Source organism: Stigmatopora argus, chromosome 17 (genome assembly GCF_051989625.1).
Source record: "Stigmatopora argus isolate UIUO_Sarg chromosome 17, RoL_Sarg_1.0, whole genome shotgun sequence".
NCBI lineage: Eukaryota > Metazoa > Chordata > Actinopteri > Syngnathiformes > Syngnathidae > Stigmatopora > Stigmatopora argus.
The window spans coordinates 9,264,309-9,280,362 of record NC_135403.1 but is presented as its reverse complement, the minus strand read 5'-3'; the positions used below and the strand labels follow the sequence as shown (position 1 = coordinate 9,280,362).

Below are 16,054 nucleotides of genomic sequence, written 5' to 3'. Positions count from 1 at the left end.
TCCCATGGTCGGCTCGCCTGTTGTCATAAGCTTTGCGTTTGATCTGTGATTAATATATACATATTACTTTTACTGTCCCACGTGTTTAGTCTTTGAAAGATTGGGATTCGTCATCTTACACTGATGGATAAATTCAAGGAAAATGTTAACTCTGTGGAGGACCAAACCTTTTTTTAGGTTTATAGGAACACAAATAATCATCTGGGTAATGCAGGTAGGGATGCGCAAACACAAATTTTTTGATTTTGAACAAATTGATAATGTAATATTTCAACTAGATCAAATTAGACACTACTGTCACTACTGTTTTGGGGAAAGTGTGCAGGAATGTCTTTATACTTGCTCTGTACTTATGAAATTTTACAATAGTTTCCTAATGTGTCAATTTTTATGCTAGTGAATAAAGAAAAGGTATGCCGTCCCAATGAGTTTCACTACAATATTTAAATAACGCTAGTTTAGGAATATACCAAAGGTTGCAAATATTCAACACGTCCCTGAAAAAAAATGCTATGTTTTATAATATTAAATTAAAAAAAAATTAAGATAGCATTTTTAGAATGTTTTCTACTCTGACTAGATTGTATTAAAAATACTTTTGGGATTATTATATTTTTAGGAGGTTTTCTGAGGTCTAATGAAAATCAGGATTCATTTCATGGCCACAATTTTAAAAGACAAAACTTCTCCCAATAAAAAAAGAATACTGTACTTACAGTGAAGGATGATGCATCATCATCATCATCTTTTGGGGCTTTTTCGTCACTTTTTCTTCTGGATGAAATTTTAAACAGCAACGGCAACATCCTGGTATTTGATCAGGAGATGTGCACCTACAAGACAGATAGTAAGTGAGAAATTAAGTATGGATAGGAAGAAATTGGTAGTAAATTAGAAAACAGGTTGCTTTCATAACACCTGCAGCTACACCAAAACACATGGCATGAAAATGTCTTCATAAGAATACAATCAAGACCAAAAAAAAATAGCGGACATCAATAAATCTAAAATCTTCAGCTTTGTTTTTTCATCAATTCCACAAGAAGTTTTAGATTTGTTGTGTCTTTTATGTTTTTGTTTTTGCCTAAAACAAAACAAAAATGCTTCCCATTGGTTCTGAGCGTTTGATCTTTGTTGAATTCTGACATTTACGACCAAAATTCAGATTGAAGTCCCCCCCGATTTTTTTAGAGCGGCTCTTCAAACACTGGTACTACGATCGAGTCGTGTTGATTGAGTGGACGTTTTCTGTGCGCTCATCCCGGAGAGACCCCTACAGATTTACGGGGAGTCTCCGCCATGGAAGGTCTACAGATGTTTGCAAGATGTTTTTTTATTCGCCCCCCCGACCCGCTCTCAGATTATCCCCTGTAGCAAAATCTCATTAAAGCGCAATTTACAGAGCTGCACTGATGTTGCCATCAAGCAAAATTAAAGGCATTAATTTTTCACAGACACACACACACACACACAATAAATGATGAAGGACGTTATGGGGGGAAAGTATTATCCTGAAATGAAGTCGCATTAAAATAAAAAATAAAAAAAAGACAAGGGAGCAACGGGATTGGACTAAGGGAGGATGTGCAAATGCGGCCCATTTAGTGGGAGCGAGGCGCTGCCGAGACGTGCACATTACGGGGCCTCCATGCTGGGATGGGATGAGGGACGGGGGAAATATGAAACCCCTCATGGAGGCAGGCTATCACATGCAGCGGGCCGGAGGAGGTTGCACTTACAACTCCAGTTCAGAGAATGCGATTGGGGCATTTGTTTTTTAAAAAGTCATATTTTTGAGCCATTAATCCAAGGTTTAAGACCCATTAGGCCTCAAAGTAAACACGAAATCAGGAGGAAATGCATGTAATAATAATGATGGAGATTTTTTTTTTTTTGCTCCCCCTTCTACAATATTACAAGTGAAATGGTCCTATGGGTGGCCTCATGATATATGTGGGTATTCATATATGAAATAGCAAATCATATTTTGGCTAGGAATGACATCGTTAAAAATAAGACCATCATTGTTTACGCTCATTAAAACAGTTAGAATATCAGATTTTTTTTTAAACTTATGGAATAATCTTTTCTTGACTGAAATATAGTATTTTTTTGGAATTTTGATAAAATGCCTTCAATTTGAGGGAAAAAAATACACCCAAAATTGAAATCATCACATTTAATAATTAAAATACCTTTTTTCATTTGTACATTCATCAGCTAAAAAAAAATCTCTCCCATAGGTTAAATATATACCATAATTGCATAGTAAATTTTTAAATATCACTTTTAACCAAGCAGCTAATTCAACACTTTATATTAATTAATATGTATAATTTGTAGTTGTATATTTTCATTAGATTTGTAGAACCCTCAAGGGGAAATTCAATTGAAGCTCAATGCATTCACACAGTTTAATTTTTAATTGGAAATCTACTCACCCGCATTTGATTTTGACATAATCGTTTATTCTGGCTTGTCATTTTAAATATTTAACACGTGGGAATGTTAACATATTTCCCTCAATAATCCCGCTTTTCCTTTTATGATACTTCTAACAAAGCTGTCGCATGAAACGGAGCAAATTTGACTGATAACAATAATAGAGCAAAGCAATGCAACGTCTATTGATGACTAAATGGGGCCTCCATCTTTTATGCCCATGAAAAAAGGGGGTGCACGTCGCAAAGCATGCAGAGCGGCTGAGGTGATTTATTTCGCAGCTACTGCGCTCCACGTAGGGGAACATTAAAAAAGTGGAGCGTAATATTGTAGTGCGCTGATTTATGTCAGCGTTTATGATTCGGAAACGCTGCGATTAACATTCAGGAGGATGAGGAGGAGGATGAAGAGGAACAAGACAATGTTTTGGATGCATGAGGCCTGCAATCCTCAAAGGCAATCCTTTTCTTTAACCCATTAATGATCTCTATTATTGGTTTTTCAAAGTAAAATCAAGTGATAATCATCACGTTTTGCAGCTTCTGTTAGAATTAATTATTAGACACATTAAATAAAAATATTTTAGATGTTTCACTATTGAATATTGACGTATTAAAAAAAAGATTTGCCCTCTACAAATTTTAGTCATGTGAATAATATCAATAAAACCCAAAAATATATTTTTTAAAATAACAGTATAATTGTTATGTATTGTCTACTCTACACCAATGCTATTTTGTTACATTAAAAATATAAAATACAATAATTTATTTTTAAAATCTAATTTTGCGACATGGAATACCATGTTTTATTTATTCTAATATCAATCATCCATTTGTTCATTCATTGAGATGCAAATATTACACAATTCCTACACAATTCTCATTCGTTCCTACAATCCTTCCCTAATTTCAAAATAATAACAACAGCACATTCCTAATTAAAATAACAATTTAACTACTTTTAATTCCATTGAACGTCCCTTACATTAATATAGAACGAGAATATTTCTAATGACAAACACGCGGTATAATTTTCCCCCGGCAATTTTGCCACACAAATGCAGGTGTTTAGACGTTTCATTTGGTTTTTAGAAAGGGATGCCTCAGCATGATGCACATTAATAATCGTGATACGTGTGTGTGCATGCGTGTGTGTGTGTGTGCAAGTGTGTGTGTGTGTGTGTGTGTGCACATGTGTGTGAGTGTGAGAGAGAGAGAAAACGAGGAACACTTGTTTTCTCCCCCCAGCTCATGCCGTCGAATCAACTAAATATCAAAGATCTTTCTACGAGCAGTGCATTTTCTCCCTTCTCGCATCCCATCCCACCTGCTGTCCCGGGTTAAGTTGTTTTCAATGCGGCTTCTATTGGGAGGCTGCACACGTCTGCACGCTTCAAATTCCATTGTCTTTTTTTTCTCCCCCCCCTCCTCCTCAATTTATCCTCAAATATCATGATAGACCATCTCTTTTGCATATTAATTTTGTTAGGCTTGCCTCCTGTGGTCAGCGTGACCATTAGTGAGAGCGCTATGGAATTTATTTAGATTCAATTTGAGGAGGAAGATGTAGTGTTTAGAGTCATGTACCTTCTGCTTTTATTTATTTTTTTGGGCAAGATGAACGCGGGATCTCAATTACCCATCCTTAATAAAAACATCTCATATAACTTCACCAAAATGATACTAACACCTCTGCACAAGGTGAAAGTTGATATTTTATCATTTGGCTGGCAGATTTGTTTGAAAAATCCCCCCAAAAAGAGTGAGATGTTCTGTTGGGGAGGTTTTTTTTTTTTTTTTGAATGGCATGGGAAGGGAGGAGGGATGGCTTCAAAAGCTGCTTACCAGCAGGGGGCGGCAGCATTGCATTGGAGTGCCCTCCCCCACCACCACCACCCATGACCCCTCCTCTCCTTTCTCCTGCTTGTGGACTTTTCATGCGTTATTGACAGTTGTTTCATCCCTGAAGACCATGGCGGACGAATTAAGGCTGTCAACATGCCAGCCGATATCCTACTTTAACTTGGTTATTATTCATCAAATCTCAAAAATGTTGCACTGGAGTGTGACAATATCAGAGATGAGGAGGAGAAGGGGGGGCTTAGTGGGACGTACAAATGTGGGCACCATTTGAAAGATGAATTATGTCTAATTTAGGGGCAAAATGTTCAGCTTTATTGCCCAATCAAATTTCATCCCCTTTGCGTTGCCATGTGAATAGAATTTGCCTAGATACAGCAAATATATTAATGGGAACACAACCCAACATTTTTGGGGGCAAGAATACCTTAATTTTTCTTAATTTTTCATGAAAAAACATGGGGTTCTATTCAATATTACATTAGTGAAATAAGAATTAAACTGAATAATTCATCAATGTCAGGCATACTCAGGACCCCCGATTTTTAATTTTAGTTTTAGTTTTTTAGTCCTTTTCCCAATGGTGGGCTTCTGCAGAAAAAGGTAAGTGGATGTGGCAGGAATTCCAACTAAAAAGTGGCAACATGTCAGCTTATCTTTAGTGATGAGAAGTCATGTGTGCCAATATGACCATTTCATCAGAGAGGAGTGGTCCAGTGAGGGGGATGGGGAGGCAAAGGGGGCTAGTCGGATGGTCATTTAGAAGATGAATCACACGATCCATTTTTTAATTTCCACATGGTGGCCTGGCTCCAGATCCTGGTATGGGTCGCCTTGGAATTGGGCGGCGCGCAGCTCGGGAGTGCGTGGCGGTCATTTAAAGATGTGATTTACGAGAGTCATTAGGATGGGGAACGGCCAGGGAAGGGATCAGGGGCTAGGGGGGGTGCCGTCCTGGGCACCCTCTGCCCGGAAAATTCCATGAGCCGACTCAGGTGGGATTGTGGTCATCTCTCATGTCCTTGAGGATTGCACTGTGGATTAGCTGTGTGTTTTGTAAGGGGCGACATGTGTGCTCGATGATCTCGTCCAAATTACAGGAACGTCTGCATAGGAAGAGCCCATTTAACTTTGACCTTATTTAAAACCAGCCCACACCTGCCATTGTGCGAAGATTATGGGGCATCCTCACCTCTGCTCTTTGTTAACGTACAGCGCAAGGAAGCCCGGCGGGGGTTCGCCCTCGTCGCTGTCAGGTTGCGTCACGCCCGACACGGGTCGCTTGTCAGCACGTTCGCGTACACGTCAACAAATGACATGTCTATTTTCAACTGAGGACCTTGTCGTTGCACTCTAATTCAGGAGTTTTAACTGGCTTTTCTTCAATGGGCCACTCTGGTAAAAATGCTAACACTTATAGCTCAATGTGACACTCATTGAATATTGATGACGCAACATCAGTAGCAACGTGTGGTTCAGTATTTTGCTCAGGGACGCTTAGACATGGTCCTAAAGGCAGAGGAACGAAACCTACAAGCTGTTGGCCACTAAACTATAGCCAATCTATTTGTGGGTTGTGTATGTGACAATATTTAAGGCAGATGTTGATGTAGATACCCAAATTGAATGACTAATTTTAAGGGAACACTTTATAATACCATTTTTTGTAGCTTACCTTCCATCTGAAGGCTGTCAGCCACTGTCTTCCTGACATCTGGCAAGTCATCAGCTGTGATGGTGTAGCCTATGAAATGAGACAGAAACAGTTTAAAGGCGATCAGAACTTTAAGGCTACATTAATACTGAACTTTAACCCAAAGTTTGGTTTAGTAAGCCACACTGGTCAAAATGAGGAAAAACAAAGGTTTTAAGTATCTGAACATGTCATGAATAGATAAAATGTATGCGTTTCAACTTTTTCACAATGCATTAACTATATGAGATGCATTTGTACGTGTGCCCTGCAATTGTCAGTCAAACAGAGTGGCACAAGTGTTGACCAATCGGCTGAAGCAAACAGGCAAAAATACACCCTCAACCCTCCAAAAAATGGGAAAAAGTGACAGGACCACCTCCGGAGCGCCTACAAGCCCAGCATCTGTGTCAGATGTTGTTAATTAACGTCAGTATGTTCCTGCCTGCCACTTGGCTTCCTGTCCTTCGTGCGGGGCAGATTCCCATTGAGGAGGTGGTCGGGATGAGGGTAGATATTCCTAGCGGGGGACTTTAATCCAGCCCATTACAATTCATGTATTGGGGGAAAAACATTGTTTTATCAATTTCTATTATGATTCATTTTTCTTCTTTTCAAGTCGGGCCTTTTTGGTAACTCGTAACTGCTAAAAACAGATATTTATTTCGAAAAAAGCACATTTTTTTACGTTCAGGCCATAAATGTCGACTTCTTGGTAACATTGTAGTTTATATTTATAATTATTTACCTCCATGGGTGGTTCTACTTATTATTAGAGGCCATAACAAGTACAGTTGTACATCTTTACTTTGAAAAACACACACCAAAAAACACATACTGTGGGCTCTGTCATGTCTTAAGGGGATTTTTGAACTTAAAGACACTAAATTATTTTTAATGCCCGTACAAAAATAATAGGCTATTTTCTAAACGATGTGCCACGCTGGCGCCCGGCGTCATCAGGACGCCATTTCCGCCTCCCTGTTGATCTGCTAATTTGCGAGTGAGAGCACCTGGTGCGTGATACGGCGAGCACGGGGGCTCGGAAAATGCCCCTATTCTCAGCCGGCGTAGCTTATTCCCGTGTGGGGTGTCAGCAATGACGATGTTAGCATTAATGGGCGCCATTCAAACCAAGGAGTTTGTCACTACTCATAATATGTGCTTTGACATTCACAATTCTTTTTTTTTTTGCTTTTTATGTTTAGGTTACAGCAAAAATCTTATTTCTTTAACACTAACTTGGAAATAAGGAACTATGTTGAGGTGAGCGTCTTTAAAAATATATATTTTGATCATTTTTTTCAATTACTTGCTAATTCATTACAGTATTATGACTTTAAACGATATATCTATGTGTAAAGGTGCTATTTTAAGAGGATTTTAAATTATGAATACACATTATTGTTATTTTTAGGTGGTGTCAATTATTTGCAAATGTCTGTCTTTGTGTGGGTATTGGTCCTTTACCATACTAAGCTTCTAGTTTGGGATATTGACTTCTATCAGGCGCTTATCTTGCTAACAGTGTTTTTTTCCTCTTTTTTTTGTGAATAGCCAATCGTAGCAGCGGAGGACCTGAGCACAGTTTGGGGTGGCGCCGCACCTCGCCACTAATTTCAGGGTTAGCAGGAAAAAAGCCCAACAGGAGGACAGGATTGCCATGGTAACCAGCTAAAAAAGCACTGTCCAAAGACTTGATAGGGGCCCTCGAATAATCAGTGGGCCGGTGTCACAATGGTTTGCCACCAGTATGGAATAAAAATGTAACACTATTGAATATGATTAGAAAAAATATATATTTTTTAGCAGCAATCTAACCAGGAACCTTAAATTCCATTGCCAACGGGCTTTAGTTTTCTTTTTTTTGTCGACATTGCGAGCTAAGAAGACTGACCGCCTAGATTCATCAGAAACTGAGATGATATGAACACGCAGGTATGCCCCCCCCACCATCAGTCTTCATTTATATTTTTAGATGTGAGCACAATGGCCTCCATATCAAACATTTTAAATGATGCTTGAAATATCACACGCTTGACTTTGATGTCACAGGCAATTAAATCCAACCTTACCCCCTTTCCCACCGTTAATAACAGCAATCTCGCCAGGGCCCGGTGCCTAATTAATATGTGCTATTTGTCACTTTGCCTTGACACATGTATATCAAAGTGGGGGACAAGAAAGGGGGTGGACTGGGTAAAAAGGCTGGGTGTGGGGGGTATGGAAGAAGATCTACAAGGGCTTTCTTGCTGCTTAGCGACTATGCAGGTGTGGAGAATTTCTGAAGCTTTCATGCAATTTTTCATATCCTCGTTCAAGTTCACTGAATACTGACGCTATCATGTCAGTTGAAAGCATTTCATTCATTTGAATGTATTATTCTTTTGGGACGAAAGGGTTCTGGAACCTTTGGATCCAGGGAGATTTTGCCTGAATAAAACAGAAACGACTGGTTACATTGAATGTTTGTCTTTGTCACAACAACAAAACGGACAAGCAAAAAATCCCTCAACCGAAATATCATTACTAGATAAGCTAACAGTCTGCTACTTGAATCTGAAACCTTCTGGCAGACTCACGCAAATGCGCCAAAAGCAAATCACAGCCTCGAGATCTGGTCTGACTTTCGTCATATTCGGGGTTCACGTCTAAGGAAAGCAGTTTTATTGGATGAACCGACTAATGTAGCATGCAGTGTACTTGCACTAGGATTTTATGCCACATTGAATGAGTCAATTAATTTGTACAATTCCAAAGGAGCGCATATTCAAAGGCATGGCTTAAGCGTCCTGGCTTACTCATGCCGACTTCTGCTAAATGAATCATTTTGCCACACAATTAATTACACTTATGACAATTGCGATGCGCCGCACCCAGACCCACCGGCGTGGCACTTTTCCCCGCCACGCTCCAAAGTGCGGGAGCATCCCCGCCCGTGATTTAGAGAATACCTAAACAGAAAGACCGCACGCCTCGGGCGGAACAAAATTAATATTTTGTTTCCCATCTGGTGGAATCAGCAGAATTAATGAGGGAAAGAGGCCCGTAGCGAAGCGTGAGCCGGGCTTCAATCTGCCTCTCTCTCTGCTGCTTGCTGCAGGAAGTGGGCACATTTTGGGGAGGAAGGGTGGCGTAGGATGGGTGGGAGGTGTTTGATAGGGGGCTGCACCAGCATATATCACCCACAATGCACCATTTTTATATATACTGTATTTTCACAACTATAAGGCGCACTTAAGTCTTAAATTTTCTCCAAAATAGACAGGGCGCCTTATAGTCCAGTGTGCTTTATATATGGGAAAAAAATTAAAATGTGTCATTCCTTGAGGGTGCGCCTTATAATGCGGTGCGCCTTATAGTCGTGAAAATACAGTATATATATTTATTTTTAATATATAAGTGAATAACTGCTACTGTTTCAGTCATAGTACCTTGGCAAAACGGGAGTACCTTCACTCGTAAGTGTCACACTTTAAATTATTTAGATGTATCTTCTTACAAATGATACTGTGATGAATAAATGAATACTATTAATATTTAAAGATAGATGATTCGGAATGAGATGTGAATAGAACTGCACTGAATTTTAAAGAAGAATTTTGATTCCATGTTCATGCGTAAGGGAAGCTCATCATTACTTTTCTTTTTTAAACCTTTCCTACCCCCAACCAAATCACTGGGTCTTGTGTTTAACTTGAACGCTCACATATTCATTTTATTCATTCGCAGCTTCTATTTGCCTTTGTAGGGTGGTGCTGAGGGGGGTTACTTTTATTCCAGGATGGGCACTCCAATGGTGTCATCCAATCTGACCACCCCATTACCTCCCTGGTATTCTTTTTCTGCACGTGTGATTCCCCCAACACTCTGTATCGCTCGCTCCATGCAGCATGGTACAGCCGGCAGAAGGTGGCAGTCGCCTCTTTGAAGCATAACTTCAATTACAGGGTTTAACCCCACAGGTCAGCCCTTGATTATTTACACAAAGCTCGTTGTCGTTCGGCTTTAAAGCCCCTATTTTTTGCCTTTGCCATCACTACAAAGACGGTCTTCACTTGAATCAAATGTGCACCAACACTCGTCCCTCTCTGACCCGAGGCTGATATTACATGGTTACACTTCATGTACACACAAACACATCGGGTACAAAGATTTGTACAAAAAGAACATCTTAAACGAAAAGACTATTCACTTAAGTAAGTGTTGACCTTTACAAAGGTTCAACTCAAATGTCAAAATATATTTTTATAGGGGGACTGGAATCAAATACAACTAAATTAACCAAACTTTTAATTTAAAACATAATCCACTACTACTACTACTATCACTACCACCACCGTTACTACTACTACTGTTACTACTGCTACTACTACTACCACTACTATCACTACGACCACCGTTACTGCTACTACTACTACTGCTACTACTACTACCACTACTATCACTACGACCACCGTTACTGCTACTACTACTACTGCTACTACTACTACCACTACTATCACTACGACCACCGTTACTGCTACTACTACTACTGCTACTACTACTACTACTACTGCTACTACTACTACTACTGCTGCTACTACTACTACTACAACTACAACTACTACTACAACTACTACTACTACTACTACCATTACTATTACTACTACTACCATTACTATTACTACTACTACTACTATCACTACCACCACTGTTACTACTACTACTATTACTACTACTACTATTACTACTACTACTACTACTACTACTACTATCACTACCACCACCATTACTACTACTACTACATTTTATAATCTGGTGCACCTTCTACATGAAACAAATTTTAACATGGGCCATTCATTAATGGTGCACTTTATAGTGCAGAAAATACGATAGTCCAATTTTCCATCAAACTACCTTTGAGTTTTTCCACACACTCAAATGCCATTAACGTTGTAATAAAGTGACTTGAAAATGTGTTGTCTTATGACTTCCTCACCCCACTAAAAGCTTACTCGTGTCTTCTACGTCCTGATAAATTGGGTGCAGGTAAAAGATGATCTTACCAACAATGTCTTTAAATAATAGATTGCTTTGCTGATCAGGTTGTTGTTGACTTACCCTTTTCAATCCTCACTGTTGAGGCTCCACGCAGCTGGTGGCTTTCTATTGACTTTTTGTTATTTTTTTCATGAGAAGGAAGTGGGCCCGCTATCACTCCTTCTTAAATAATATACACAGGAAAATGTCAACAACCCAAAAATGTAGCGTGTCCTCCATTTGAGCTTTGGTTGGCTGTCGTGCGCTGGAGCATAATGCGTGTACAGAAAACTACCGGGGCCTTGGTCCCCTCTGCACCAACCCCCATAAAAGTTGCAACTGCCAGCTCAGGTGGAAAAATGTAGCTGAGTAAAAGATGTATTCAATAAATAGCAAGGGCCAGCATGGGGCCGGGGGAAAGTGTGCATGAGACGGAGGTCTGTAGAGAGGAATATAATGGAGGACAAGGTAGATGGGGCATGAGTGTACATTAAACAGCAGTGTTTGATGCCTGGGAGAGAAAGCGTACCGCTGGGAATATAACTCTTAACTAGCATTGTCTGCTTTCAATTTTAAAGGGGAAGTCAAGCTTGCAATGTATTTACTAGGTCAGGTATTATTTTGGTCTTTCAATGATGGATCACGTTATACTTTGCTAAATTGTGTCAAAAATGGATGATTTGGAAAAGAATTCATCGACAACTGTCCGATGTATGCATCAGTTGGATACTCAGAGTATTGCCAGCACCATCCTCAAAAATGGAAGTAGTTGGAGAGCATGTTAAGACCAAGAATGAAATGTTAAGAGTCCATGTCAAGACCATGACAATTTAAAATATAACGAAACTAATATTGAAGCAATGAGAGACAGGCGAGGAGGAGCCTAAGATCGACCTTCATCAAGGCAAAGCCAAGATCGAGAAAGTTTGCAGACAAGCCTAATTGAAGCTAAAATCAGATTGTAACAAAAGGCAATGTGCTAAGAAAATGGACTAAACCAAGACAGCTAAGAATGAGCTCAAAATGTCTTCTCCCTTGAACAGATTAAAACCGATTTTGAGGTGACAGCATTGCTATTCTATATTTATCTCTCTATGACCAAGACAGAAACATGGATAAAAAGTTGTCCTCAAAGATAAACACTGATAATATAGTGAAAATGACTCACGGCTCCCATCAGGACCTCTTCACGTTTGAATAGTGCACCACCAAAGACGATTCAGGTCAAGAATCCTACAGGAATAGGATTTCTTTGTATCACCAAATTGTCTTCACTATGACTACCTCGCACACTAGAAAAAGCATCAATTTGAAGACGCAAGGTTTCAGGGTCCGCAACTGTTGTTGTTTCCCCCCGCTTGGGTTCTTTTTCTAGCGGTCCCCAGGCGAAAGATTTGGCCTCGGCATGCATCACCGCAATCTAGTTTTTCCCCCACAGAGACATTGGAGAATGAGTAGAGTCTCCCTCTGTTCTGGACACAAAAAAAGAAAGGAGAAAGGCTCCATTTTTCTTCACAAAGGAATTACCTACAATTCACCTTGTATGAATGTTTTCTAAATATGCGAGTCACGTTTTCACGAAAACAATACAGGAGTGGTCTTTCATAAAAGTGGTGGAATTGGTTACACACAGCTGCTTTTGAATCTCAAATATCCAGTTTGGTATTTGTTGCCTGCGTTTTTTGACTTATCCAATCCAAGTTAGATTGATTGATGGCTATAAGTTTTCCTCTGTAATTCACTTATTGTTTTACAATGTACTTGAATGTTTGGTTAACAAACTGCAGTGGGTGGGATATAATTCAAACTTAGTTTTTTGCTTGTTAACGCAGAATGATTTAGCTCGGCTCTCCTCATCACGTTCCTCGGAGTTGAGTGATTTCAGTCCACACGAAATCAAATGATGGCGACTCCCCTGCATGTTATAGTTGTTGTCGTTACAGCCTGCAGACAAAACCCTAATCAGAGACGAGGCAGCCATGCGGCTAGGGCTTTATAAGCATCACTTTATCTCCGATATCATCAGCGGCCGATCATCAACTAAAAGTTAACAGCACAAACCCTGAGCTCCTTGATCTCCATGCGACGCACCACCATCATTTGTGGAGTTGCCCCCCGCCCCCCGCCCCACACCTTATTTTTTTGTCTTGCATCTTGACGGATTATCATTACCTTTTCTTGCAAATACCACGCTCATTACGTTAGTGTACAGCCTAAACATTAGCAGTGCGAACCTATCTCTCTCCTTCGAAGGGAGCGGGAGAGAGGCGAAGAGCAATGGAGGCAAATTTTTTTTTTCCCCCCTCCAGCCTCAGCTTTCCAGCCCTGGCGCGCTCGGCTATTAACCACAATGAACGCGAGCTTTTGTTATTAACATCTGTTCATCAGGGATCGGGCCCAGGCCTAATCACCCCTCACACCTTCTGTTTCTGCACAAGAAGAGAGGCAATCAAGGGCATCATTTGGCAGCTGGCAGGAACTACTAATGCCTTTCTCCTGCTCCAACACTCCCCCCTCCACCACTTCCTCCTCCTCTCATCCTAAAAAAAAATGTCTCTTATCCTCTTATATGATTCTTTGATAAAAGGAAACAAGCCACAGAGAAACAAACGTTTTTTTTTGCAAGGGTCCGCATAGTCCGGCACCCCCTTGGGTGGCTCATCTCCATCTCTAATATCTATCCATTCCAGGCAGATGTTCACAGGTTCATATCAGTGACCCCCCTCACTCCCTCCCTTCCTATTCCATTCCCCTAAATAACATTCAGACCACCAGAGCAAGGGTGGAACCAAACAAATATGGGCACAGTAAGAGATCACACGGAAAAAACAAAAAAAACAAGGAGACTCCATCGAAAGGTAACAAGATTGTAAGATTAGGAATAGAAGACATCTTGTCAATAAAAAGCGAAAAATAAAAATCACCGTTTGGAATTCACTGTGAGATGAATGTCATGCCGCTAAAGTATGTGACACACAGACATTTTGGGTTGTTCCTCTGTCGCAATGATTTCATTCCTTTGGCATCCCGTGCAAACTGCGGTGTGTTTTCTTCTTCCCCCTACCGCGACTTCATGCCAGACATGAAATTGTTCAACCCGTTCCAGCACATTTTGTATCCTTCTGTTACCCCAAAAAGAAGAAAAAAGACAAAGAAGAAGGACGGGGGCATCTGTGTTTGGGGTGTCTGAATTGGTAGTATTAGCGACGAGGACAGGACGACTAAGAACAACATGTTCTTTTCCTCCATCAGAGGGGATGTAGATCACAAAAGTCGGCTTTGTAATGGCACAGCCATTCTGGCCAAGTCAGCGCACACGGTCGACATCTTTAGAGGACCGCATTTGGCAGGAGCTCGCTTCCAATTAGAGAAACCGCTACGACTGATCTCCACAAACCTGCTGTTAAAGAACGGGTGGTCCACTTAAATTTTCTAAGATGCGATTTTGCCACGCTTAAATGACGTGTGATTATGTACCAAATTATTGGAAGCTGCCACCTGGCAGGTGAATTGAAGGGTCTTCGTGCAATGGTGGTATTCTTCATTTGACCACACCCACGGCAAACCATACCTTGATCTGTTTTGTGTCGCAAAATAACATTTGAAATACTGTAAAACCATATTCGTTACATACAGCTACGTTGAAGTAGAACACAAATTAAACTAAGGAACCGTATAAAAATGGCAAAATGCTGAACAGTACTAAACTGTAAACCTAGCATGCTTCTTCTTTCTGTTGCCATTTTTGTTTACAATACAAATATGGCCGTAAATTAAAATAATTAGCCATCATTAAACGTTTATTTCTTTACATCCGCGTGTATCATTAAAAAAAGACTACGAGTTATCAGATAACGGTAACTTTCAGACTACAAACTGCTATTTTTCTGCCCCACTTTGGACCACATGGCCTGTAGACCACTATGGCTAATTTATGAATTTTTACAGGTTAGTCAGCTGCATGTCTTGGTGTACATATCTCAGAATACAGTTTTTGTTTATGCACATTAAGTTTTTCTTATAAACTGGGTGGAAACGGCTTATTTTCAGGTGTGCTCTATTGTCAAATAAATTATGGAAATTACTTTTCAATACATATAATTTGAATAGTTTCACATAGGGGTTCATCGGGTGTGGGCCTGATTTTTTTTAAGTTGGAAAAACAAGGCACCGTTCTTAAAACATACACATAACAGTTAAATCCAATATTCATTTCAATAAACATACACTACCAGTAAATGCAATCGTTCTACGGTATTGGTGTCATGCTTCTTAGAACATCATAAATGATAAAATATGGAAAACAAAGGCATCCTTCTTGCAAACTGCACTTCAATGTTTACTGTTCTAGACAAGAAGCAGGTTTGAAATTTGAACTGTTGCATATGAACCGTGTCTGTGTTGGTTCTCACATCATAGGGAGTGATAATTGCTATCATTTCAATTGACTTAAGTCACCATCCATCCATATCCAAAACAAATTGCGTCCATATGCTTTGGTTCACGTGTTTGCACTGGATGTGTTTGCCCTCTTGTTCCAGCAACCTAATTGACTTAAGACTTTGGCGCCAAGACAGGGCGAAAAACAAGCTTTCTTACAACACTGAACCCACACACAAACACGGCCCCCCACCTCGAACACTACTGCTAAGTATGAGCAGGAGCTCTCTCTAATTAGCCTGTTTGCAGCCTTCCAGCATCACTTTTAATGAGCAATCCACTCCTCAAGGTCATTTTCATTTTTCCAGCTTGTCTTAATGTGTTTGTGTGCATTTTCATTTATTCCCGCCCTCTGTTTGTTTGTGCCTTTTTTCCCCAATTAAAAAATGTCGACTCAGGGCGCGTCCATCTGTTAAGTCAAGCGCATACTTATTTTTAACATCTTAACAGTTTTTATTTGTATTTTTTTGCTCGCTTTGAGAAACCAAAGACGTGACAAGGACAATTTCAGAAATTGTGTTTTTCTTGGTCTTAAATTATGTTCATTCAGTTAGTTTCTATTAGCTGGCAATCAATTCAGGGAGTTTGCGGCCTG

General features: G+C 40.0%; 1 protein-coding gene across 8 annotated transcripts in view; it reads right to left on the bottom strand.

The window, feature by feature from the left end:
- Nucleotides 1–16,054, bottom strand: part of LOC144092156 (uncharacterized) — a 119,811-nt gene that overhangs the window by 15,505 nt on the left and 88,252 nt on the right. For all 8 annotated transcript variants that reach the window (XM_077624945.1, XM_077624952.1, XM_077624949.1 and 5 more), the window contains 2 exons: nucleotides 5,980–6,048; nucleotides 717–833 (listed from right to left, as the gene is read on the bottom strand). In XM_077624945.1, coding sequence (XP_077481071.1) covers nucleotides 787–833; nucleotides 5,980–6,048 — 116 coding nt within the window. In that variant the 3' untranslated portion in view covers nucleotides 717–786. The remainder of the gene's footprint in view (nucleotides 1–716; nucleotides 834–5,979; nucleotides 6,049–16,054) is intronic.